This window comes from Scomber scombrus, chromosome 5 (genome assembly GCF_963691925.1).
Source record: "Scomber scombrus chromosome 5, fScoSco1.1, whole genome shotgun sequence".
Classification (NCBI taxonomy): Eukaryota; Metazoa; Chordata; class Actinopteri; order Scombriformes; family Scombridae; genus Scomber; species Scomber scombrus.
Genome location: NC_084974.1, coordinates 24559100 through 24585487, shown reverse-complemented (window position 1 = coordinate 24585487; position 26388 = coordinate 24559100). Strand labels below are relative to the sequence as shown.

General features: G+C 38.0%; 1 protein-coding gene across 2 annotated transcripts in view; it reads right to left on the bottom strand.

Moving 5' to 3' along the window:
- The window catches only part of pak4 (p21 protein (Cdc42/Rac)-activated kinase 4), a 62183-nt gene that overhangs the window by 21895 nt on the left and 13900 nt on the right, over positions 1 to 26388 (bottom strand). The window contains exons 1-6 of one of the 2 annotated variants that reach the window (XM_062418681.1): positions 21083 to 21435; positions 6723 to 6959; positions 4546 to 4766; positions 3363 to 3555; positions 2773 to 3006; positions 806 to 1258 (exon numbers count right to left, since the gene is read on the bottom strand). In XM_062418681.1, the coding sequence (XP_062274665.1) occupies positions 806 to 1258; positions 2773 to 3006; positions 3363 to 3555; positions 4546 to 4766; positions 6723 to 6923 (1302 nt within the window). In that variant the 5' untranslated portion in view covers positions 6924 to 6959; positions 21083 to 21435. Of the gene's footprint in view, positions 1 to 805; positions 1259 to 2772; positions 3007 to 3362; positions 3556 to 4545; positions 4767 to 6722; positions 6960 to 21082; positions 21436 to 26388 lie in introns of those variants that run through there. The other variant, XM_062418680.1, reaches the window with a different exon arrangement.

Sequence of the window (26388 nt, the reverse complement as noted above, 5' to 3'; positions counted from 1 at the left end):
ATAACTGGGAGCTGCAAAATGTGCAAAAGTTGCTAGTGAAACTCTTTTTTTATACGTGTCATCTATCTTTATCAAATTTGCTTGTGTCAGGGAAATGTATATGAAATGAGTATACTTTTAAGACTTTTTAATATTTACATAAACAAGAGGTCATCTGGTTTGGCAATTTATCACAGTAAATGTTCTTATTGGGATAATAAAATATATACTTGTATTCCAGCTAAGATAACACAAACATCAGGAAGATTTTAGTTACATAAAAACATAAATTGACTACTACTTGATTCTTTTGAGCTGTCAGTTGGTAAACATTTAACATTAAACTAGTCTGATTACTGGTAGTTAGTCATGAGATACACATGAAATATAACATGCCAAGGAAAAAAACAAACAATCTAACAATCTTCCACATCACAGTGGTAAAACTTGTCTGGACATTCAATTAATCAATCAATCAATTAATCAATCATTGATCAGCTTTCATACAGGTCAATGTAGTTCAAAGTGCTTCACAGTTGATTGACCAGCTGATCATTTTAGGATTTAGGATATTTTAAGGTTTAAGATTTATAATAAAAATCTGAAATTAATTGAAGTAAAACAAAGTAGAGAAAATAAAACAAATAAGAGGGGAAACGTTTATTAAAAGTTAGAGTAAAAATAATTTGTTAAAATACATTAAAAAGACAAAACAAAAGTAAAATAAAAATAAAAAAGACACATTTTAATAAAAGCGAGACTACAACTAGGTTCAAAAAAGAAATTAAATCAACCAATCAGTTTTTAACCAGAGATGAACTCTTACCTCATTAAAGAGCAGTTCTCTACGCTGTTGTTTCCTCAGGTCCATCTTCTTCACAGCGACCAGTTTCCCTGTGGTCTTCACCGTGGCGATACACACGATCCCCGTGGACCCCTCCCCTATCTTGATGTAGTGGTCCAGGTAGGTCCGTGGGTCACCAGGATCGACAACCATCTGTAGCGCCGCCCTGAACTGCTCGTGGGAAACCCTCTGTGGCTCCCTCTGGGGGGAGCGGCCCTGGGGCGGAGCGCCGGATGCAGGGGGCCCGGAAGGCACAGGCGGCCGCGGGGCTGGAACGTTGGGGTGAGGGGTGTGTGGATGCTGGGTGGCATCGGGGGTCAGGCTGGGGTGGGAGGCGTGGTGAGGATGCGGGTGACTCACAGGGGGCTTGGAGGAACCTCGTTGGGAGCCGCTAGAGGGGCCGTTTTGAGGGGAGGATTCATGGTGTCGGACCGGCTGGAAGGAGGAGAAACAGAAGAGAAAAACACAACATAAGAAAAGTGCATACATTTTTAATAAGTCTTTTCAGGATTGGAGCTGCGTTAAGTTATTTATTAACAAAACTTAAATCATTAGAAATAACCAAATAAGAGTTTTTTTCCATATCAATCAATCAATCAATCAATCAATCTTTATTTATATAGCGCCAAATCTCAATAAAAGTTATCTCAAGGCAGTTTTTACATAGAGCAGGTCTAGACTGAACTCTTTAATTTAATGCAAAGAGACCCAACATTCCCCCATAAACAGCACTTGGTGACAGCTGCAAGGAAAAACTCCCCTTTAACAGGAAGAAACTTCAAGAAAAAAATTAAATCTAACAAATTGAATACCAGAAAAAGAGGCTTCATCAAACTGATACAAAAATGACAATAAAATCCAATAATCTCATAAAGTAGTCTTGCTAATTGATTTACAAATTTACCTTAAATCGTTTAATAAAAAGAGACGTTAAAGGCGTAGATACCACAGTATAATTAGTGTGGGGGATCTACATTATCACATGGTATTTACGGTCATATTTAAAAATGTATTTGATCTTATTAACTGCCTGAACCACTGATTATTACATATTTTGTATGTATTTTATTCATCTTTCTCATTTTGCTGGTGACACTGTAACTTCTTTTATCGATTGCTCTGATGTTTAAGTCTTATAAATTTATAGAATTTGTTGATTTTTAATGATTGCTCATTTGCACCTTCCGTCTTAATGTAACTGTTTAATGATTTACTTTAAATGATGACTTACTTAATTCTGCTGCTTTGTATGACCTGCTGGTTTTAATTTGATGCTCTGTGTGAAGCACTTAGTAATGCGTGTTTAGAAAAGCGCTCTATAAATAAATATTATTATTTTCATCATGAACCTAAGCCTTTTCCTTTTTTTTAAATTGTTTTGTTTTTATGCTTCCAATTCTTACTGTTATATCATCTGATATTTTGTTTTTATGTAAAGCACATTGAGTTTCCCCTGAGTATAATATGCGCTATATAAATAAAGCTGCCTTGCCTTTTAAAGAGATATAAAAAGACACATTAAAAAGCTTAAAATGTAGGCTTTAAAACTAGAAGAGTTACACATTAAAAAATACTATTTATGTATTTAGCACATTAAAAGATAAAACATCTAACAAGAAACTGAAAGAAATTCAACTCTGGACTTTAAATTGCATTTTTAACTCTTGAAAAAGTCCATTTTGTTTTAATTACATAAACATAAACTCTAACTGCAGAAATAATGAGATAACGGTGAAATAAATGATCTCAGCAGTTTTACTAACAGCTTTCAGAAGAGGATCAGGAGAGAAATAGTTAAACCTGAACTGGAGAAAATAGAACAGAGTGATAAAAGCTACCATCCATCAGCCGGTGGCTCAATTTGCATGTGTCTGCCTTTTTTCTCTCAGTCGATATCTTCCTTCTGGGCTGCTGCTGCTGTTGCTGTTGCTGATGATTGCCGTCCTTACCTGCCCTGTGGGGCTGCGTCCTCCCTCGCTGTCCGTCCTCGGGTAGGTGTTGAACGGCCGTGTGTTCTGCTGGGCGGTCTTCATCACTCCCTCCGTCACGGGCAGGTTTGGGGTGCGGATGTTGGGCCCGGAGAGAGGCCTCTTCTCCCTGGGAGACTGAGGGCTGCCGTCACGTGACACGTAGCTGGACTTTGGCCTGTGGTCACCGGGTTGATCCCTGCGGACCCCCTGCTCCTGGATAGATGCAGGGTTGGGAGGAGAGAAGGAAGGATGGATGGGAAAATATAAAATTAACAATAAGACGACAGCTACAAGGTTGTTTTTCTGCTGTTTTTAGGCCTAAAAATCATTAACTGCCCTAGTTACTATAAGAATATATCAGTGCGAGAAAAGCAATTTACAGATTTGAGTGGTAAAAGGTAAAGAAAATGAGGCAAACATGGGAAAATATAAAATATATTCGTTAGTTCCTGAGGACAGTAACTGCAGGAAAGAGAGCCATGTGAGTCCTATTAACAGCAAAAAAAATATGAATCAAATATAAGATGAGGAGCGAGGTCCAGCATTCAACTGCAATCTCCAGTCTCTACCTGGTCCCGGTCCCGAGGCTCCCTGTCTCTGTGAGGAGGAGCCGGTCTGTCCCTGTGGGCCCTGCTGGGCTCTTGGCCCCGCGGCTGCTGCTGGGGACGACCCTGGACTCCATCGTCTCTTTGAGGCAGACGGACCCCGCGCTCGCTCTGGCGGGGGTCACCTCCGCTATGGTGATCTGGTCTGGATCGGTCTCTGAGAAGCACAGACATGCAAAGATTAGTGGAGGTATTAATGGTGGTGTAACAGCTCTCTGGGTTGTGTTGACACATTTTTGCTATCTTATTGTTTCCATAAAAAAATCATGATGATGATTTTTGAGTATAAACATATGTGTTTATAAATGAATAGCTACTGGTACATTCAAATAAACCAGTCTGTAATAGAAAAGCAAAAAAATAGACTGCGTCTCATACACCGTTGTGACTTATTTACCAGTTTTAACTATAACTCGTAAGATCATAGCAGACCCACAGCACCCACTGTGGTCTAAACAAGAACTTCTACCCCTCAGGGCGAAGGTGTAGCACATCAAGGATGCTAAAAGACTAAAAGAAGCATCACATCCTTTGTCCCGTGCAGTGTTCAGCTGCTTAACAAACTTTAAATCACGACACTTTACTGAATTTGCACTTTATGTTTTTGTCAATCACTCAAATGATACTTCTTTATTTGTGTTTTTACTCATGATTTTTGTCACGATGCTTTAATTTTTATATTTGTGCTCTCTTTGTGCAAAGCAAATTCCCCCTAGTTGCAATAAAGGCTTCATTCATCCATTCATTCATCCTGATCTCTACAACTATGCTGAATTTGGTTGCTATGGAATATTAAATTTAAGAAATATCGCTGTTGATAAGTAGTAAAACACATCCACCAAAGTTTGGTAACCGATTACAAATGGTGATGTATCCAAACACAAATCACTGCTCATACAAACATGTATGAGGTGATGATTGAACAAAATATGCGTAAAAAATAGCAAAAAATGTGTTCACCAAAAGGTCCAAAATGGTGGGAAGTGTATAATTCGTCCTCAAATGTCATACAAAACTCAAAAACATTGCGTTCACAATGATATAAAATAGAGAAAAGCTGCAAATCCTCACATGTGAGAGCTGGAAAAAGCAGGAATAAATAAATCTGTAATGTAACTCCACCTGGTGCTGCAGTTTAATTCCTTACCTCTCCTGTCTGTCTGGGTGTGAGTAGTGTCTGTGGTGAGGGTCTCCATTCTCCTGCCCTCCTCCTCCTCCTACTACTACTGAAGAAGAGTCCCTGCGAGGCTGGATGGGAGGACTGCCTCGTCGCAGGGAATTGGATCGAGTCACCGACATTGTGTCAAACTCATCCAGCAGCCATGTCAGAGAGCCGTCCACCCCGATCTTACTGCCACGTACAATAGTCTGAGAGATTTTGAAAAAAGGAAGAAAAATATAAGACATACAAGACTCCGGCTCAGATTAGTCACTTCTAATAAATTTAAAAGTGGTGAGAAATCACTATTTTTAGATTCTGTTCTACTCTGCAAACAGCTTATAAAACTGAACGCTTCCAAATGCTCGGGTACTTCAGGATTAGGACTGACATATTGGTGGCTGATAAAGTATTGGCTGATTAATAAGAAAATTAAATTCAGTGCTTTCTCTACAGTCATTGCAATAACACTTTATATGTGCAATACTAAGGGAAATCGTGGAATGGAGTGTGTTATGTGTGTGTATTATATGTTTCACCTTCCTTTGAGTTTAGTACTAAATATTCTGTCTAATCCTAGCGTCCCTGGTTCGACTCTGGCAAGGGACCTTTGCTGCATGTCATCCCCTCCCCTCTCTCTCTCTCTCTCTGTTTTCTTATCAGCCTCTATGCCATGTACTAAATGCCCCCCCAAAAAAAAAATATATAATAATTAATTAAGTAATTAAGTGCTCTTTACTACACCACCCAGGTACACCACAGCGCTATCAATCCGCAGCATTTCTATTTTTGACGGAGCCGCTTCCAAATCGCGCCAAGCTCAACAGAGCAGATTGCACCAGACAGGAAGTGAGACACAGAATCGGCATAATAAAACTTCTGTCTTTCAAAATAACACAACCCGTGCAGCCTCCCGATTGTATTTCAGCAACAAACACGAATGAAACAGACAGATAAAGACACCATCTAGCTACGTAGCCTATTGACACATGGTATAAACACAAAAATTAAATAAAATGACCAAATCAATTAAATTTAAGCAAGTTAACAAAATCGGGCCTTTTAGTTGTGCTGCTACTACAGTAATTACGGTAGCCTAAAGGCACTCGTTCGGATTTTATTGGGCTGCCGCAATTACTGTATTAACAGTGCAACTTCATTTTAAAAGGCAGATTTCTCTTCCAAAGCTCCGCTGCCGTGACTCGCCCGGTGTGAGGACGGAGCAAAACCGTGGCGCAGCCGTTTCGCGCTGCTGACAGACCCCGTGGAAATCCCGGGTAACTCTGGTCCTGCGCTGTGCTGTGCTGTGTGAAAGGGGGAGTGGCCAGCGGCTAGAGCGGCAGCAGCAAATGTGTGCTTTTACCAATATATTTATCTATATCTTTTACATTTCTTATCCAAACAACGTTAACCTTGGCACAGCACTTAATCGTGCCCGTAGCAAGACACCTGCAACGTTTGAAATCAATCGGATGAACGATTCGAGAGAATAACAGACAGACAGACGTTCCTGTCATTTATAGTGACTTTATTTTATTTTATTAACATTTCATTATCTTCTATTTTATTTCAGTATTCTGCATTTTTACATTTTATCTTACCTCTGATGTTTCCTCATTGCAGGGTTATAAGAGAAATGAATCTATTTATTTCTTGTTTAGTAATTTACTATATAAAGCACTTTGTGTTACATTACTATGTGTGAAAAGTGATGTACAAATAAAGTCTGATTGATTAATTGATGTTCAAATTGGTATATATCTTAATGTATTAAAAGATTTGTCATATTACAGTTTTCATGGTATTGTGAAATTGATGAATTAAGATTATAACTAAGTACATCAGTAAACTGACACATCTGAAAGTGAAAGTGATGTTGCTGTTGGCTCAGCTGTGAAGGATTATGTGGAAGCAGTTTCACAACATTGACTTTAAGAAAAAGAAAACCCACAAATTAACCACAAGACAAGTCACATCAGGATTTGATTCAGCTCAGGTGTCAATAAATTATAAACTATGACTACGTTTGCAGCTAATTATTATTTTCCTTACTGATTAACATGAAACTTGATGCAATATAAACATAATTCTTAATATTTAACACAAGTTTTTTTAATATGTATAATGTTCAGTGTGTTTTTTGTGTAGATCTTCTTTCTCCCCACCTTGCGTGGCTCTACAGTAGTGATGACGGTCGCATCGATGAAGGGTTTGGGCCTCTTCGCAGTGTCTTCGATGAGCGACTGCCATTGCCGCGGCAACCCGACAAACTTCTGCTCCTGCTCGTCGAAGTCCGTGTGCACGCGGTGCTCGAAGTTAGACGGCGCCGAGATCTGGATACGAGATTTCTTCTTCTTGGTGAACATGATGGCGGCTGAGGCGGCTACAGCCTAACATCAGACCTGAGAAGAGGAAGAGGAGGAAAAAGGAAGGTTAGTTTAACTTAAAATATGTAAAACAGTGTTTAAGGTGCTTTGTGTTGAGTGTGTAGCTCAGCATGAAAAAACCCCAACCGACTTATTTCACCCCATTGAGCATTAAGCGACCTAGTGGCATTAAACCAGCTGTGACCTTTAAGCTGAAGATCATCCACAGGCTCAACAATCAACTCGCGGCTGGTCTCACATTACTTATAAAAGGACAACTGCTCCAGCACTTCCTAATGAGCAACAAAATGAGCCTGGAGGGCGAGAACAATCTGTGCACTAGCAGCACATAAACGTCAGAGCTGAATCTTCAACGAGCATAGTCCTCGTCACACTTGAGAGGACTCGACTCATCATGTAGAGATTCGGGGGTCTCTTCAACGTGATGTGTGCAGTTCTCAGCAAAAATAGACAGCGAAAATGATCTGTTGATAGTCATATAGACAAAATACCTGTCATATTACACCTTTTACTATAGTTTCAATGTCAATATCTGTAGAATATGTCATATATAATATCTGGTGTTGAGTCAGAGACACACAGAGCTTCTTTTCTTGACTCTTTCTCGCTTTCTGTGATATTAGTTCAAACTGAGACTTCTACCTATTGTTTTACCTGCTTCCAGACAGAGATTTGGTGCAGTTATCTTCATTATGTATCACCAGTTTCCCTCCTCACAGTTAGTTTAGAGGTTTAGTGTCACCTGGAGGTATATTTTTTAACTTGGAGCAGTGACAGCAGGGGTTTAATTAGTGGAGTAATAAGTGTAATCAATAGAATAACCATCAATGTTAAGAGTGTATGCAGCTGACACAAATCTAGCTCCAACCAGACTCCATCATGCCCATCAGAAAGAAAGAAAGCTGCTTTCACATCATATATCATTATTATTATTATTAATTAACCTTATTCCCTATGAACTTTTTATATTTAGCTGATTTCTTTTGCGCCTGATAGAGATGACAAAACTCTTCAGTTGCAAAAAAAAAAAAGCTAAATATAAATTAAATTTATGATCAAATAATTCAAGATTCTAGGTACTTTATTTGTCATTGTTCCAAGAACGCGACAGCACAGCATATCTAGAAAATAGGTAATAAAAGTTAAGAAATTTACAACACTAAATAAATAAATAAATGAATAGATTGCACCATACAAGACTAAAATCAATAAAGTGCAAAAAATAAAAAGTGCATCAGCTGAGTGCAAATGTTGCTCCTAGCGTAGACCCCCGGCAGTTCAGTTCAAGTTATGTGGTTCAAATATGAAAACACTCTCTTATTGACAGCCGTTATCCAATAGACTCTGTGTAAAGAGACAAGGCTAGTATTGGCTACGAGCATGAAGCCGCAGCAGTTCAGTAACATACTCTCTGCTGAGGTAGAGGAAGGCAGTGTGTCAAAGCTCAGCTGTTATTCAGACAGACGCTGAGCCGTGCTGCGTCACGTTTACTGAAACATGTTAACAGACTGACTACAGTCCAGTCTGCTATTCACTGTCAGTCAGATAAAAACAGACACACACTCTATTCTGGTCTTTATCAGTGTGTTTCCCAGGCCTGCTGCCTCATTTATAACCCTTGGATATGCACAAAAAGGGGCTGAGAAGTTAAAAAGATAAAAACCCAAATCTTAATCTGTGATTTATGAGTGAACTTTTGTTTAAATATTGAGTACAAGGTGCAGTCTCACCGTCATATTAACAACTCTCACATAGGAGCAGGACAGGCCACATGATGCTCACAGTCTGTGTAGGTTTAGTTTAGTTTAGTTGGGCAACAGCTATTCTTCCTGGGATCCACAATTAACACAGAAAAAAAACAACAACAATACAACAAAAAAGATGAAAGATAAAAGAGAGCGTGCAAGAGAGTAGTAATATATGTTCAAAGCATACAGGGGAAAAAACAACACAGTAGAAAGAGGAAAAAGAAATATAAAACAGATGTGGGTTACATTTCAGTTAATACAAGTCTGATATCGGGGGCAAAGAACGGACTATAGCAGCAGTGGTTTACACACACACACACGTCTAATGGGAGCACACACACACTAAATATCGAACACTGTTTTTAACTACAAAATCCTGCGTATAGTTTCTCTAAATCACAGATATGGAGACTGAAAAAGGCATACACACACACACACACACACACACACACACACACACACACAGCCTTCTACAGTCTTCATATCTGTAAATTAGAGAAACTATATACTGGATTTTGTAGTTAAAAGCAGCATTTATTGTTATATTAGATATTGAGTGTGTGCTCCCATCAGCCGTGCACATAGCTGCTCAACAAGAAGTGTTTGTGAGTCACCGACCTTCTTAAAAAAGCCCTTTATTTTAACATTTTAATTTCCAGTATTTCACTCTCTGTTTTTTGGGGGTTTTTGTACTTCCTCATAACAAGAATATCATCAAAGCTCGACCCTCAGTAATCAGTGGAAGCATCTGCTGCCGTGGACGGCTGGAATAAAAAACCTGCAGATTGTGAAGGAAAAAAAATTCTGATTTTGGGATTCTGTGAAGCGAGTCGAGTTATTTAGAGACTAATCTGAACACACGGTATACAAATAAACAAATGAAATAACATACACACATCCTAACAAAAATAAATACACACACACAAAAAATACAAATTATATATATTTTTTTAAAAGAAAACCCCAAAAAAACAACATAGCTGCTGCTTTATCGGAGGGTATCAAAAGAAACACGCCCGGTAGACAAACAAGAAGCTCGCTTTGCAATCAGTGTGTCAAAACCAGACCGGAACTGACGGGGAGAGAGGAGGGAGAGAGAGGGGGTTTGTTTTACTACGCCTAACTCAGCAAAGAAAAGACCAAAAAAAAACCAAGCAAATTTTTTTTTTAAACAAGGCGAGAAAAAGATGCAGGGATGTGAGGAGGGACCAGAGAGAGAGAGAGACGGCGATTTTGGGCGTGGGTCATGAGTCACGCAGCAGAGCTCTGCCTGCGGTGTTAATAAAGACTGTTTGAAGTGGAGCTGAGACCCGCCCATGAGTACAGAGAGAGAGAACCGAACCAGAGCCAAAAACCCACTGCAGCAAAGACACACACACACACACTTGTTTCACACTTTCACAATTTCACACTTTTCTCAGAAACTGTAACAGATTACATTTATTTTGTAATTAAGTAGTTACTCCCAAACACTGGATTTTACATACTTTGATTTTTTATGATATGGCGTAAAGCCAGCATGCCAAATTTGAGGCATAAAATGGTGTTAAAAAACCCCAATATATTTTACATGCTGATTGACTTCCAAAATCTTTGAGGGATTTATGCAGAGGAAAGTTCTCATACACTTACAACAAAACCAACTAGTTACAATGGAGCTACTAACTAATAGAAATGTATTATTGACACATTTAAAAGTGACGCAACACCTCCATAATTTAACCCGATTTTCCTGCCATTGATCCTCAAATATCTGATGTAAAAAGCAAATTTTCAGCACTTTCTTTCTTCATCTTATCACAATAATAAGATTGATGAGTGCCGATGTAACGCTGGCATCTTTGTACAGAATCGATGTAAAGTTACATCTACATTATACATCATTTTAAATATAAATAAATGTTGAATTACCTTAACGGTCCACCCAACTAATGAGTGTGAATTTTATTAATCGCTTGCAAAAACTATCTGGTAACAGTGTGCTGAATGCCTCTGTGCAGTCATAATGAGTGCGGTGACAGGAGATGAGAGGTGGTATTAATCACTGTAGAGGTTCGATCATTAGTGTTCAGCTGAGTCAGCGATACAGTCAAAAGGTTTATCAATGTATCTGAACGGCGGGACACAAAACTGAACGACTTAACAGAGGAGACTGATTAACGAAGACCAAGGAGGAGACTGTAGAAGTTTTCAGTGTAAAATAAAATGTATCAATGTTTAAATGTCTCTCAGCAACATGGAAACAATTAGCATTTGAAGTTAAAGTCTTATTGAAAGCACAAAGATCTTCAACAGGCTGTAAATCTGTGACAAAACATTTTGTCATGTGGGGATCGAGGACGTCATCGTGCGTCTCGTGTTCATAGACGGCGGTCTGGCTGAGAACCAGGAAGGATTGTGGGTTTTAAGAGCTTCGTTCAATTCACCTCGGAAGTTGGAAATCGGAGCGCTGGGAACGATGTCACAGCCGAGTTTGAAGAGCTCAAGTTCGAGTAGGTTAGATATTAATAGCAATCCAGTTGAAATTTCTGACTGGGAAATCAAAAATCTGACTTCCTGGTACAGACTGAACGCACCACAAATCCCGAAGTATCTGTAACACTGAGCTGCGGGTGAAAAACAAAATGTAACTGTTGTTGTCAAGAGCCAAAAAAACCACACATAATAAGATTTAAATGTAATGAATCAAAGCCACAGCAGACAGATTACAGAGTTTTGACCTCAAAGATTTGGTTTGATGTGAGAAAGAAATTAATTCATGTTCACGAATGTTTAAAATTAAAACACAGCTGTGTGGATGCAACATTTACATCACTATGAGAGGCGGGTTATGCAATTCAATGGAAAGTAAATGCACATTAAGTGTTAAAAAAATAGAGACAAAATGTGAAGTAAAGCTACTAAAATAAAATCTGAACTCTGAGTAATCTTTAATCAAATATCTGCACTAAAAGCCCCCCAAAAATCCAAAGTCTTATACTGACAGACTGAATTAGATCCAGATGTTGGTGAAACAGGTGAGCCTCTCCAGTGATTGACTGCTGCAGCAGGTGTATGTTCACGCCCCCCCCCCCCCCCCCCCCCCCCCCCCCAAACCGAGACTATCCCCACAGCTCAGTCCACCACACTCCCCTCCATAGATCCTCCATTATCATAAGACACCGTGTGACAGTGAAGAGAAAAAGAAGAAGAGACCAACAGGTGTCTGATCTTTCTCACCACTTCATGATTCGTTTTATTTAATAGTTAAAATAAATTCAGACTCAATTAATTTTATGGAAAACAAGCACACAAACCATGAACTCATCACCCACAGCTGACTACTTAAGTATTTATTTCATTTGGGAGTGACTGTCTCTACAAATCTCTGCATGTTCCAAGTTTATGACTTTTAAGACCTGTTAAAATCTTTTTTTCATGCCAGTTTGAATTAGGGTTAGTGTTAGGGTTTTTTCCATAGACTGTATATAAGAAATGGACTAACATCCGTGACGTCACCCATTGGTTTGTGGACTGTTGCTCGGAAGCAAATAGTTTCGGATCTGGGCAGCGCCATCTTGAAAATTTTCGGTGCATGCCGGGAAAAATAAAAACACGGATTCTACTTATGTGGGCATCAGAAGGGGCATGAGGCGCGCTCCTGAACCTGTGAACCAATCAACCTGTCAGTCACAACGTTACTGATGATTATTTATGAGAAACCTCATGTGTAAATATTATGTGAAGGCACTGGTAATCAACCATACAATATTTTCACAATATCGATATAAAAGAATTTGTTGATGATGATTTGATTTTATCAATATCGACCGGCCCTAATCCACTTTATTTTATCTTTAAACGCAGCCCTTATTTTACTTGAAAAGAGAAAATAACATGTTTACTATTAAGAGAACTTTGCCTATTATTCAAATCATATGTATATAATAGTATGTTAGTTTCTTTCATGTTGTTGGTGTTTATTTCACACCTCACATAATGTGTCTTAATTTCTCGATGTAGTGTCTGGAAGTCAAATAATCAGCCTATTTTGAACAGAAACTGCACTAGTACGACACAAAAATAACAGAGTTGGGTGTGACAGTCAGATCTCTCATAAGAAAAGCAGAAATACGCAACAATAAACCACATCTGGAAGAATTTATACTGTGAATTTAAATTAACTTGTTTTAAAACCTTTTACATTGTTCAGACCCTACTGCAGACACTAAACACTGAAAGACCATTTAGTAAAACAAACTAAACTTAAATGTTGTTAAGATTATTGAATATTACTGTCGACTCAGAGATGATTAAAGCCTATTTAGAAACCGTAAAAGTTAAAATTATGCTCTGATATGAAGTCAGTGTGTAAATTAGTGTCTCAAATCTTATGGTGGGGTTTTAACCTGAAGCTAAAACATTAAAAACAGCTGCACCCTGTCACACACACACACACACACACACACACACACACACACACACACACACACACACACACACACACACACACACACACACACACACACACACACACACACACTATAGTTAAACCCTCCCTGTATTTTTCCCCTCCCACTCAAAACATGTCACTCTATCATCATCTCCAGCCCTACCCTCAATCTCCCTTTACCCCCCTCCACTCCACCGCTCCCCTCAATCTCTCTGCTCTCCTTTTTTTTTTCCTTTGATGCGTTCCCACTCTCCTCTCACTCCTCCCTTAAATACTCTCTCTATCAATTTTTTCAATTCAATTCAATATGTTTTATTAGCATTGCTGTTTGAATACAGTGTTGCCAAAGCTATAGGAGGAATAACTCCCTCTCTCACCCCCATTCCCTGTCTCTCTCTCTCTCCCTCTCTCTCCATGTCTTTCTCTCTCCCTCTCCCTCTCTCTCCCTCTCCCTGCCTGGCTGAGCAGTGAGAAAGGTTGTCTGGTCTGGTCAGCGGTTCAGAGTCGGGCTGATGAGCTCTGGATGAAGCTGCTGTCCTCTGGCCTGATTAAAGTGCTGTAGGTGGGTGGTCTGCAGTCGGGGGGGTGGGGGGACTGTAAGTCGCAGCAGCAGCACTATTTAGAGGCAGTGATACTATTTAGTTTGAACCTGATCTGAACTTCACCCTTACACACTGTTTGGGTCAAATTTGACATTTAACAGCTGTAAAAACACCCCATGTTGTTCTTTAACCCTGAAATTTGATGATTTTTCCTAAAGTGGCCCAAAAAAGTAGCACGAAAATGAAAATATCTTAAGATTTTACACTTTTGTTTAGAAGTGCTACAAAGTTTGACCCGTATCTATTGACATGGCTTTTTTGAGTGCTCATCACAGCCGTATTTAAACATACTACATTAGGGCTGGGCAATAAATCTATAATATATTGATATCATGAAATTTTATAGATTTTGTCTTAGATTTTGAATATCGTAATATCATGATTATGGAATAAATGTTGTCTTTGCCTGCTTTTAACCCTTTATCGGGCGAATAAATATATTTGATTAATTCTCTAAACATCCAAAATAGCCTCCCCATGCCTCTCTGTAAGGTTGTAGAACCATGTGGATTTTTTGGTAAATGTTTTACCATAGACAGATGAGGAACCATATATGGTAACTTCATTGACTTTGATTTGCAACATAAAAATTAAACATTTTGAAAAAAGTCACAAAAGCAAAAAAATCATGTAATATCCCCCAATAACTCTTGAATTTTTAACAAGTATTTTAAACGAGTGCTCTATAAAGGGTTAAAGGCTGCATTATAGTAAAAATGTAATTTTCTGAGCTTATCAGTCTGTTCTATTATCTGCCTTTATCCACTTAATGATTATATCCACATTTCTGATGAGTAAAATAAAGTAAAATAGGACATGATATTGTGCGAGAGTAGGTGTTTTTTCTCCAGAAATGAGTGGTGTAAAACCTAAAAAATACACTCTCTCTGCTCTCTGAAACATTAATCAAAGTTTAATCACCCATTTTTTGATCAGTCAGATCGGCTATTGATGCTTTCTAAAGAGATCTGTGGTTAAAAATTTGGTATAGAAACTTTTTATGAGGGGATTTTTACTACGAGGGTGAATAATATGATTTATTATTAAACATGTTTTTGATTCCTCAAAAACAATTCTAACCCTATATTTTGATGGACAGGGTATTTTATTACCTGTCATTTGCATTTTAATTTATTTGACGGTAATAAGACAGATTTCATAGCTTTTGTTTCCATTCATTCATTTTTTACTTTTTAATAGGCTAATTGGTGAAGCTGACTGTAGTGGTCACAGATATGCTCCAAAGCCTCCAGTCTGTAGCTCTTCAGTGGGAGGTCAGCAGTGATGCCCAAATGCTCTGAGGGGAATCTTTATTGATAGATTTAGTTGCCTCTATTATGTTCTTTGTGTAAAATTGAAAAAGCCTGTGTGAGCATGATGCCACAGGACTTTGCTGTCCTTTAAAGCCTCACTGAAAGTCGTCTCCGGCTCACCTTGAACATTAATCAAGTCCTCTCTAATCACGCTATAAGTTGTTTCTTACATCCTTCATTGCATCAATCCATCTTTTTTCACATCATTTATCAACATTATCACATTTTGACCCAGGAGGACAACAGGTGTAACTTAGAAATGAGGACTACTGACCATAATTTCCAGAGATATGTGTAAAACCTGTGGTAATAAGATGGATTGAAGTTGGCTAAAAAGGTCTAACACAGAATTGGGGGGGATAATTTATACCTTATACTTTATAAAAACCAAACTGGGAAGACAAAAGTTGCACAGTCCACAGCAAGACAACAGGAGGGTTAAAGACACATTTTGGACACTCGCTGCTGTAGTATGTAGCTAAAGTCACCTAAATAACAAGGTCATGAACGTGAGACCAAAGACAAAACTAGATAATGAATATTTAATATAGCTGATTATTATGCACTCTCTCCACTGACTGGACAGGGGTGTGAATAATTTAAAGTTACAGTACATCAACATCAGTGTAATCTGTCAAAATGACGACGTTCTGACGACCTTCAGATTTCTCCATCATTATTTTAAAAAATGCAGTCGATGATGGAAAATATTCGGTCAACTCGACCTATGATTCAGCTACATCACCAAAGTGTCTGAACTTGATAAAATACAATGACTACTCAGCGTACTGTAATCACTGTATAAAAATAATTTCAATCGAGGGAGGAGAAGGGAGGAAGTCTAAGTCTAAATATGACCTAAATATGACTAAGAAACCACAAAGAATGTCAAAGCACCTTGTCATTTATGATTAATGGCTGTTAATATATAAAAATAAACAAGATTTGTGCTTGCAACATCATTTTAGTTCCTTTTCTCACTCAAATATACTCAAAATTATCATCAGGATTAAGCAACAGGATAGTTGTCATTCAAAATTATTATAGAATTTCATCTATAAAAACCTGCAGGAGCCTGAATGCAATTCATAACTGTCTTCTCTTTCCTTTTCCCTATAAAATATGTCTTACTGTGATTTCTTTACTGGAAATTACTGTAGAGCCAATAGTGACTTAACCTGAAACTTCCAGCGGCCTGAAACGCTGATAAAGGACAGCAGGAATACAACAGAAGCAGGCAGTAAAGCAAGAATCTGCATTTCATCTGGTTTATTTTAGCTAATATCTGAAACACCTCTAGTATCCACTCACTGTTATAGTGTTCTTACATTAGCTTACTGGTGCTGAATCAGGGCTGATAATTAATAGTGTGCTCTCTCACTACTGCAAACACACACAGTGCTGTGCAAACATGCTGTGCACTGTGAGACCTTGGAGCTACTGACTGCTTCACCATGTTACACCGACCGAGCAAGACTCGCTTACTTACATCTGTCTACGGTTACACTAAATGAGGCGGTGCAGATACAGAGCCACTTGTTACACTTTACTTAAGTTCCCGTGACATAAAACTGCATCGACCCACTGAGCTCAAACATGGAAAAACACTGGGCCAGTTCATGTTTACTACAGATGTCCTGATTGGATTATTTAGCCTCAATCTGATACCTGGGTCAATGACGTGATGTAACCCAGTGTCCAATTGGTGTAACCAGTATTTTTTTTTTCTGATTGTACACAGGAAAATAAATGTGAACTAAAATATGGAATAAATATAATCAACTTTTGCAATGTAACACTATGTTTTTTGTGTTACTGCCACAATTATACTTCTATAAAATATGAGAATAAAAAGATCAAGTCATTTTTTTCTGCAGAGGTGACAGGAGCAGGCATCTCCTGTCAGAAGACAGACGGAAGTCAGAAGAAGAGGTCGGACATGGAGGAGCTTTTCAGGGAGCAGGCACACCATCAAAGAGGAGATGGCTTCCTACGACGCAGAAAGCAGCGTGCCAGTGGATGCTGATCTACTGGCAGCACGGTCGGAAAGCAGTGAGCGTAAATACCCTCACATTAAAATGATGGAGAGATGATACCTCGCTGTGTCTGGTACCTAAGCTCCTAAAAAGAGGGCGAGGGGACGGCAGGGGACACACCAACTGCAAAGAGGTCAAGACTCTCCCCAGGAAATGAAGACAAGAAATGAATCTTTTTTTATAAAGAATTATTAAGCTCACTTTTGCTTTGATCTCTTTCTTTTTTTTACTTTTTTTGATGATGTGGACACAAACTATCTTTTCATTCACAGCCATGTTTAAAAGAAAGACGGTATCATGCCTCATATTACACTTTAATTTAACCATTGAGCACTAAATGTATATATTTTAAGATTGTATTTAAACATTGGACATCTTGAATATTGTTTTTTATTGAAAACCATTACACTTTACTTTTTTCTTCTTTTTTTTTTGCTGACCTGATTAGTGATACGATCCAACTGTGAGTTTAATGATCTGTTTCACATCTACTCACAAATAGTAGTACTAGTAATAAAAGTAAAGATTCTGACCGTGGAGAGCACACAAACTAGACAGCCAAGTTTAATTTTGTCACTGAGTTACCCCCCTTTATTGACGTTAAATAGCAGCAGCTCATTGACTAACTATTATGCTTCAGTTTCAATTGCACAGAGGTCTTCTGTGGCCAAAACTTACTGAACAGTAGGGGTGGGCGATATGGCAAAAATATCATATCACAATGTTTTCAGGCAGCGATCACGATCCGAGATCTTATCACAAATCGTTTTCATGTTGGTTTACTATTTTACAAGTTTATTGAACAGTGCGCAAGATTCAGAAAAACATTATTTGTCTATCACATGATGACAAAAATATGTCTTATAGGTTAGAGGCTCACACACAACATAAAAACACATAACCACTGAAAGTCACATAAATTGACATTAGAAATTAGGGCTGTCAAAGTTAACGCCTTCATAACTGCCTGTAGTTTGGAAATAAGGAAGCGATGCAGCAGTAACGTTTTGGATAACCAGTAGAAAAGTATAAAGATAAGAGTCTTATGAACGGCAAATTCAGCTTCAAAGCCCTGCCATATGTTCTATCCACAAAACCAAAGTTATTTACATTAATTGTCGATGTGAACTGATTACCACCGGAGTACGTCGAATATCAAATACCACCTGCTGGCCAAAAATACAGCTGATACAAAGAGCCCTCCTCCCGCTCACCAAAGGCAGACCCTTGTCCTCCACAATGTAAACTGGCCTGCATGCTGTAGCCACCAATTTAACGATCGCTGTTGAAAGTTTGTTGCTTGTAGAGTTGTTCATTCATCTCTGTTGTAAACTATCTAGGGTGGTCTGCCTTTGGTTTGTTATGTTATCCTTTCAGCAGATTTTTCGAGCATGCAGTATATCATTGTTCTGGATTGTTTCAATAATAATAATAAACATACATTTGCATAAAGCAAGCATATGTGTCCACTGCCATGTTGATAAAAGTATTAAAAACATGAAAAATATCCCTTTAAAGTACATTTAGAACACATTAAAAATCTGCTATTAATTTGTGATTAATCGCGAGTTAACTCATGACAATCATCGATTAATTGTGATTAAATATTTTAATCGTTTGACAGCCCTAATTAAAACAAACAACGCCATAAATAACCAAGAGCAGGTGTTAAAAAGCAGTGACAGTCTATTTGGATTTGTTTAAAATGGATATTGCAGTAGTGACTCAAAGCATGTTGAGGCTTTAAGTCTATTTTCTTACAGTGATTTTTTTTATTGGGCTCTGAATGCTGCCAACAAGCAGGTGATCTACACACAGTGGCTCAGATATGCTGTTGAATGAATGAAACAGCTGCTTCTGCCTTCACTTACTTATACCACCTGTTTAGACATGGTGCTAAAACCTGTACTTTCACTGGGTATCACTTTTACACATCAGATGTATCAGAGTTTTAACTCATAACTGGAGAATTTTAAATGAAACCTAAATAGTGTTTGTTTTATTATTTAAAACGGAGCAGTTATGAATGAATCTATGCACCTCATCCTATAATATCATCTAGTAGGAACATACTAAAGACTGACAGCTGCTGACACACCAGACCAGTGTTTCGCCAATAATAATATAGACTGTGGCGGCCCGCCATAGTCTAATTTGTGCCGCCACAGTGAGCTGTGTTGCGTTGTTTTAGGGCTGAGTGGTATATTGAGTTTTTAAGACATATGAATGTATTTTCAAACAAGATATAGGATGAGGCGTTATTTTCTTTTGTGCGGATTATATTGTTAAATTACTGAGTGATGTTGTGACAACTTTCCACCGTCTCTGTCTCTGCTGCACAGAGGGTTCAGCTCCACCGTGCTGAGACAGAGGAGAGGAGCAGCTAACATTAGCCTTTGCTGCAGTTTGCTGTCACTTCTCGTCGTTTTGCTCTCCTCTGCTCTCAGAGAGTCTGTTCAATGGGGGAATACTACTACTTTATTCCGCCTCGCTGTTCTGTATAAAAGGTTCGGACACTGAATGGAGGGACAGAGTTGCTCCGTCAGTAAGCGGGTACAGGACACTGTTATTAGCAGCTGTGGTCGAATGAGCTAGAGAGTGAATGAAGAGAGGGAGCACTGACAGTAAGAAAGCCGTGAATCAGGTCAATAAAACATTATTTTCTGGATGTTTTACAGTCGTTACGTTCCACAGCACAAATCAACTTCCACACACACCTCCACCCAACCCTGAAGCTCAGCCTCAAACCTCTGAATCTGAAATGTTGAAATTACTAAAGCACACAAAGACAATTGTAGACAAAACCTCTTAATTTTGCTCTCAGAGTGCACCAGAATAATGCATTTTACTTAAAAATGTACAAAATGTACATTTTGTCAGACTGAGACCTCACCTACATATTCTCTCAAAATTCTGTGGGAAATACTGAAGACTGACAATAGTAACTTTATTATGTAATATCTTACAAATACAACATGCTGTGCTGTTGGGACTTGCCACATGGCTCTTATCAGATTATGGAGATTAATTTAAGTTTCAGCAGTTCTGAGTAATTTGAGGTTATAAATAATGTAATATAAGAGCTAAAAAATAATATATTAGAATTAAAAGAACAGAAATGTAAAGCTTTACAAGATCATTTAGATATTCTATTTTGACAATATTTGTCTTTTTATTATTATTTTTCTGTTTTGTTGTTGTTTTTTCTGTTTGGTTTGTCTTGTAGCAATTTATCAAGTGTATTATTATTATTATTGTTATTATAATAAACACTCAAAAATGAACAAGCAGGCAACCTCAGCCTCCCATATGTATATCTGAAAGTAGGAACTTCAAACTACTCCCTTATGTTCAATAGCATAACATCAAACTTCCTGCACATGAATACAACTACATGCACCCAGTACTTCCTTAATACCCAGCTTTTAACAACACAAATACAACAAGGTGGTAGCGAGTGAGTGAATCATTACCCTAAAAACCTGTTCTGCCCCCTCATGTGTCACCAACCAACACTTGTGCACAAAACAAGACAGATGATCACTGGGGATACGCTTAAGAGTCCAAACAGCTGCTTTTACAGTCACAAATATCAGCTGTCATTAACAGATTTGAATGGCAAAAAGTCATGAGGGGGTGGGAGAGTAAAATGAGGGAGGAGACGGACAAGCAGGGCTGTCCATGTCTATATCCCTCTCACTCTCTTTTTAGCTGCTCCCCATTCACCCAACGCACACAATACAGTTATTATGCTTCTTCTTTTTTTTCTTTCTTTCTTTCTCCTGACTCACAGTTAATCCATGCTGTGAGGATTTTAACAACAGTTTAGTTGTTATGGCGCAGATTAACTTTGGCTCGGCAGCAGCAGCAGCGACCACAAGTTGTGACTTAAACCGAAGTCTCGTAACTTTGCTTTAAATGCGATTAAAACTGATTAAACTAAACAATACAGCGATTTTTAAAAACAGTGCATACAACTCGCTATATATCAGTCGGGGTATACTCACTTTTTTTAACCACAGGTAGTGTTTTATCCAGCAGCAGCAAGCAGCAACAACACCACTATCCACCTGATCTCATGTCGGAAACGCAGCTGACGAAGAGGGGGAAAACACACACACACACTCACACACATACAGACTCCCTGCAGCAACAAAAGTTGTTTCCGCGAAGAAAATTCAACTTCATTTTTTTAAAAACGTATTTAAAACAAACTTGGACACGGTAACAGATAATTACCGTTAACGTTAAAGAGAAAAACACACACACACAGAGAGAGAGAGAGAGAGAGGAAACACAGTGTTGTAGATTGGAGGTTGTAAATATAAAGTGTGTCGCATTCCTATGGTTTCAGCAAAACGCGGCCCAGTATCATGACGTCACCGGGAGAGAGAGCGTGTGCCCGCGGGCGCGTCCACGATAGACAATGATTGTAGCACGGCTCTGGTTATAAACTAATTATTATAATGCTATTTTAATTTACTGTCATATATTCAGAAAGAAATTGAAACCTTTCCTTCAACTCTTCTCTCACTCGTCCTGTCAGCCACACACTCTGACTCTCACAGGTGTAGCTGTGTTTAGTAGTTTAGTTTGCACAAGTTAAAATGTACACAAAAAAAGACAAAGGATAATATACAGTGCAAGGAAAGGACAGAAACACCAAATGAGCTTATTTAAAGCCTCCACCTAAAAAATGTTAAAATTACACAATATTACAGAAAATAATATGACTACATAAAAACTAACCAATTAATTACTATATAAAAATATGAGATAATATATTCCTTTCTTGGTCCCATGATGGGGAAATTTAAATTATTACAACAGCAAGTGGAAACTAAAAATAGAAGAGCATCAATAAAAAATAATAAAGAACAATAAATTCTCAGTGACAACAAACTAGCCGTGGAAACAGGCAGACACAGGAAAACCTGGCTGCCCACAGAACAAAGAATATGTGGTCACTATGAGACAGTGAAGGTAGCTACACAGAGGAGCACTTTCTTCTACACTGCCCAAAGTATGACAACTTAAGACAAACCTTTTTCACCAAACTAAAAAGAAACACCCCAAAAGGTAAAGAGCCTTCTGCTGCCTTGGCAGCACAGTTTGTCTTAAATTGTCATAATCTGAGGGACTCAGGTTAAGTCACCTGTGTTTTTGTTCACTCACTCATCCAATTGTATTCACATTGTTTGATTGTATTGTATTCTTCTTTTTCTTGTTTCTTTTTTTCTTTTTTTAAAAATTTCTGTTTCTGTTATTCTTCATATAGCTTTGGCAACACTGTATATAAAAAGTCATGCTAATAAAGCACTTTTAATTTGAATTTAGATAGATAGATAGATAGATAGATAGATAGATAGATAGATAGATAGATAGATAGATAGATAGATAGATAGATAGATAGATAGATAGATAGATAGATAGATAGATAGATAGATAGATAGATAGATAGATAGATAACAATAAAAAAAAACGATGATTGTCACAAGTTCACAAGACATATTGAACAGAATCAGCTTAAGGAGAGTAAGACCACTTTATTCCTACCTTTATTCCTAGCCTTCCATTATCTATTAAAAGTGAATCTATTCAGGATCCAGTTTAAGAGATATTCCAAAAAAAAAAGTGACTACCAACCCCATTCTCCCCTACTTGTAGTCACGTGACGTGGCTCAGACAGCCTATCGCACTTCTTCCTACTTGATTAATTAATCTTCATTGCCTGGTTGGACTTTAAGTTGACCTATACCGCTCCAATAAAAACCCTACAGAAGCTATTACTTGATTATTGATTTACTGCTTTAGTAATAAAGCATGATTGACCCAAATGCAAATACTCTATTAATGATTATATTAATTAAGTGAAATCAATTAAAAAATGATAAGAAACCAAACAAGTGAAACAAGCACTCTAGATTTTGGATGATTAGACACATTTTTGAGAATTTTCTTTTTTACAGATTAACTAATTTTAAGCGCTTTTTATTTTTTGCTTCTTTTGTCACATTACTGTATAATCCTCTTTGGCACAGCAGAGTCTTGACAGTGTTGCTCAAATTATTGCTATTTATAGAAGCCTGATCAGAGCAGGTTAATGTGGAATATCATGTCTGCCTGCTAATATGAACACATCCGTCACCACAGACACATGGACAGTAGTAATTTTATACTGTGAGCTATACACTATGTTTCCTTACAAATACCTAACATTACATCACAGAAGTTACCTCAGCTTTAAAGTAGAGAAATTCATAATTAAGCGAACAAACACGCTGATTTAATATCTTGAGATACCAGCTTTAATTTTTCCTAGATATTCGGGATTAGGAGGACCTGGCAACGAAAACGAAGCTTCGTTAAGTATAATAATCCTGCTACTAGGTAGCACAAAAAAAGTTTTACGCACGAGGATAATAGATCAAAGTTAAGCAGAATGAAGTATAAGATCCAGCAAACCCAATTTTAATGTACGCAGGGTAAAACCATGAATAAACATGTAATAAAACACATTTAATCAGTGTATAATAGGAGCTTCTTATCAAAGCCAGGCAAAGAGAGTAACTGTGACTCAAGTCTGTCTGTTTTAACTTTCTCTTATCTGCTATCTAACAGACTACAAGGTGTCAGAATCGGTGAGGAGAAGGTCTGTTCACATTCCTCCGAGCGTAAAAAAAAAACAACAGCAGGAACAGGTCGGCTCAACGAATGAGAGCCAGAAACACACACACACACACACACACACACACACACACACACACACACACACACACACACACACACACACACACACACACACACACACACACACACACACACACACACACACACACACACACACACACACACACACACACACACACACACACACACCTGCCAATCCCGAGGCCGAGTTCAAACAAAGCATGTAGTGTTGCAGCCAATGAGGGCCAACTTCCAGAGCCAGGTTGAGGAATGTGGAAAGGTCAATGATAAAGACTGGCCAGAGAGAGAGAGAGAGACAGAGAGAGAGAGACAGAGACAGAGAGAGAGAGACAGAGAGAGAGAGAGAGAGAGAGAGAGAGAGAGAGAGACAGAGAGAGAGAGAGAGAGAGAGAGAGAGAGAGAGAGAGACAGAGAGAGAGAGAGAGAGAGAGAGAGAGAGAGAGAGAGAGAGAGAGAGAGAGAGAGAGAGAGAGAGAGAGAGAGAGAAAGAGAGAGGGAGAGTGAGAGTGCTACACGGAGCAGACAAACTAGGTTACAGATATTTCAACACACACACACACACGACTTACTGACAGATACACTGAAATATTTTAGTTCATGAGGTGGGTTCAAGTTCAAGGATGAATAGGAAACATGTTACAGGTCACCTCACACACTAACAACGTTTTAAAAAGAGTGTTAAGCAAACAAAACAATGCAAATACAAAGATGTTATCTGCTGCTTTATAATGAGTTTGAACTCAGCTGCAGGTGGAGGTGGTTTAGAGCCTACAGTCTGACTATAGTCTATATTATCATATAGAGTTTTAACTAATAAACCGCTTATATTTAAAGTAGCTCCAACTGAGCCTGTCACAATAATTACATTATGGATTTATTGTACTATACCGTAATTATCGGCATCATTATGTCTCAATATGTACGGTGTATTGTATATTCACGCTTATGTATACAAGTATGTATGTATGTGTGTATGTATATATATTTATATTCGGTGTATATAAGATTATCGGCCAACACACCAATATGTAATATCTGTACGGGTATCAGCTCCAAAATTCCAGTATCAGTCGGGCCCTTAGTATTAACCCTTTATTCTCCCTGCTTGTATCTTCCCTGCTTGTGTTACAGGGATTTTTTCTTTTTAACGAGCATCTGATTAATCTGATTTTAATTTTGTACCTACATTCACTTCATCTGCTATATTTGGCTGAACTATTTCATTCTGAGCAGTAAATCTCGGAGCAGATGACGGACTGATGATGACGGCCTTCACTTATGACAGTGGAGACCGACTCCTTCACAATAACATCATCACCTCACCGTTTACCACAACATGCCATCAGTGTGTAATGACGGAGCCGCAGCTGAATCATGATGTTTATCACGACACTGACATGGTGTGGTAGCACAGGAGGGGATGATGATGATGATGATGATTATTAGGGGATGTTTTATTCATCATCTAGTTGGATTGTAGTTATCAGTTTTAGAGCTCTCAAATATTAAATTTATCACCAACTATTTAATCATTTTTTGGAGTCATTTTTGAAAGATTCCAGCCTCTTAAATGTGTTTACTTTAGTCGTCTGTTGTAATAAATGCAAATATATTTAGGTTTTGGACTGTTGAGGATTTGAAGATGCTGTGGAAAAGAGCTGTCAACATATTATTTCTTAATCATTATTTTTTGGGCTTTTTTGCCCTTTTATTGGACAGTTGATGGCAGAGAGGGAACCAGGGATGTTGCAGGTATATGACATGCGTTGTAACCACCATTTTCTGACATTTTGTGGTTAAACTAACTAATCTATTAATAGAGAATTTAATTGACAGATTAATCGATAATACAAATAATGGTAAATTGCAGCTTTAATCCGTTTTTTTTCCCGGTTTGGTCAATAATCAGATAAAGTGATCTGCGCAGGCATTAAAGAAAATAACTATTCAATTAATCACCAACTATTTGGATAAACATTCATTTCGAGTCATATTTTACAAGAAAATTTCATAATTTTCTGATTCCAGCTTCTCAAATATGTTTATGTTTTCTGGTTTCTTTAGTCTTCTGTCATAATAAACTAAATATCTAAAGGTGGTGGACAAAAAATGACTTTTAAGGACGTCACCTGAGGAAGCAGTGGAAGATATTTTTCACCATTTTCTGACATTTTACAGATCAAACAAGTTATCGATTAACGGACAGATAAATTAATAAACCGATAAAAGTAATCATTACTTGCAGCTCTTATCAGTATTTTCCCAGTTTGGTTGATAATCAAATAATGTGGTCTGTGCTGCTGAGTGAGGACATGATTTTTTCCACTCCTCTGTTCCTCTACTTTTACCTATCAGACTCGGATGATGAATAATAAAATATAAGCGTCCTAGTTTTGTGATAAACTCTTTATGTCGCCGACATCAGACTCACAATGAATCCTGTTCCTGTTTTTCTTTTCTGCTTCAGATGAAACGCATCACCAAACACTGAAAAAACAAAAGCAGCTACAGGAAGTACAGCATGTGTCAGGTGGTTATAGTGAACAAGCTCATTTGTTTAATAATGAAAACTGTTTCCTGCTGAACTGAATCCATTTTTTAA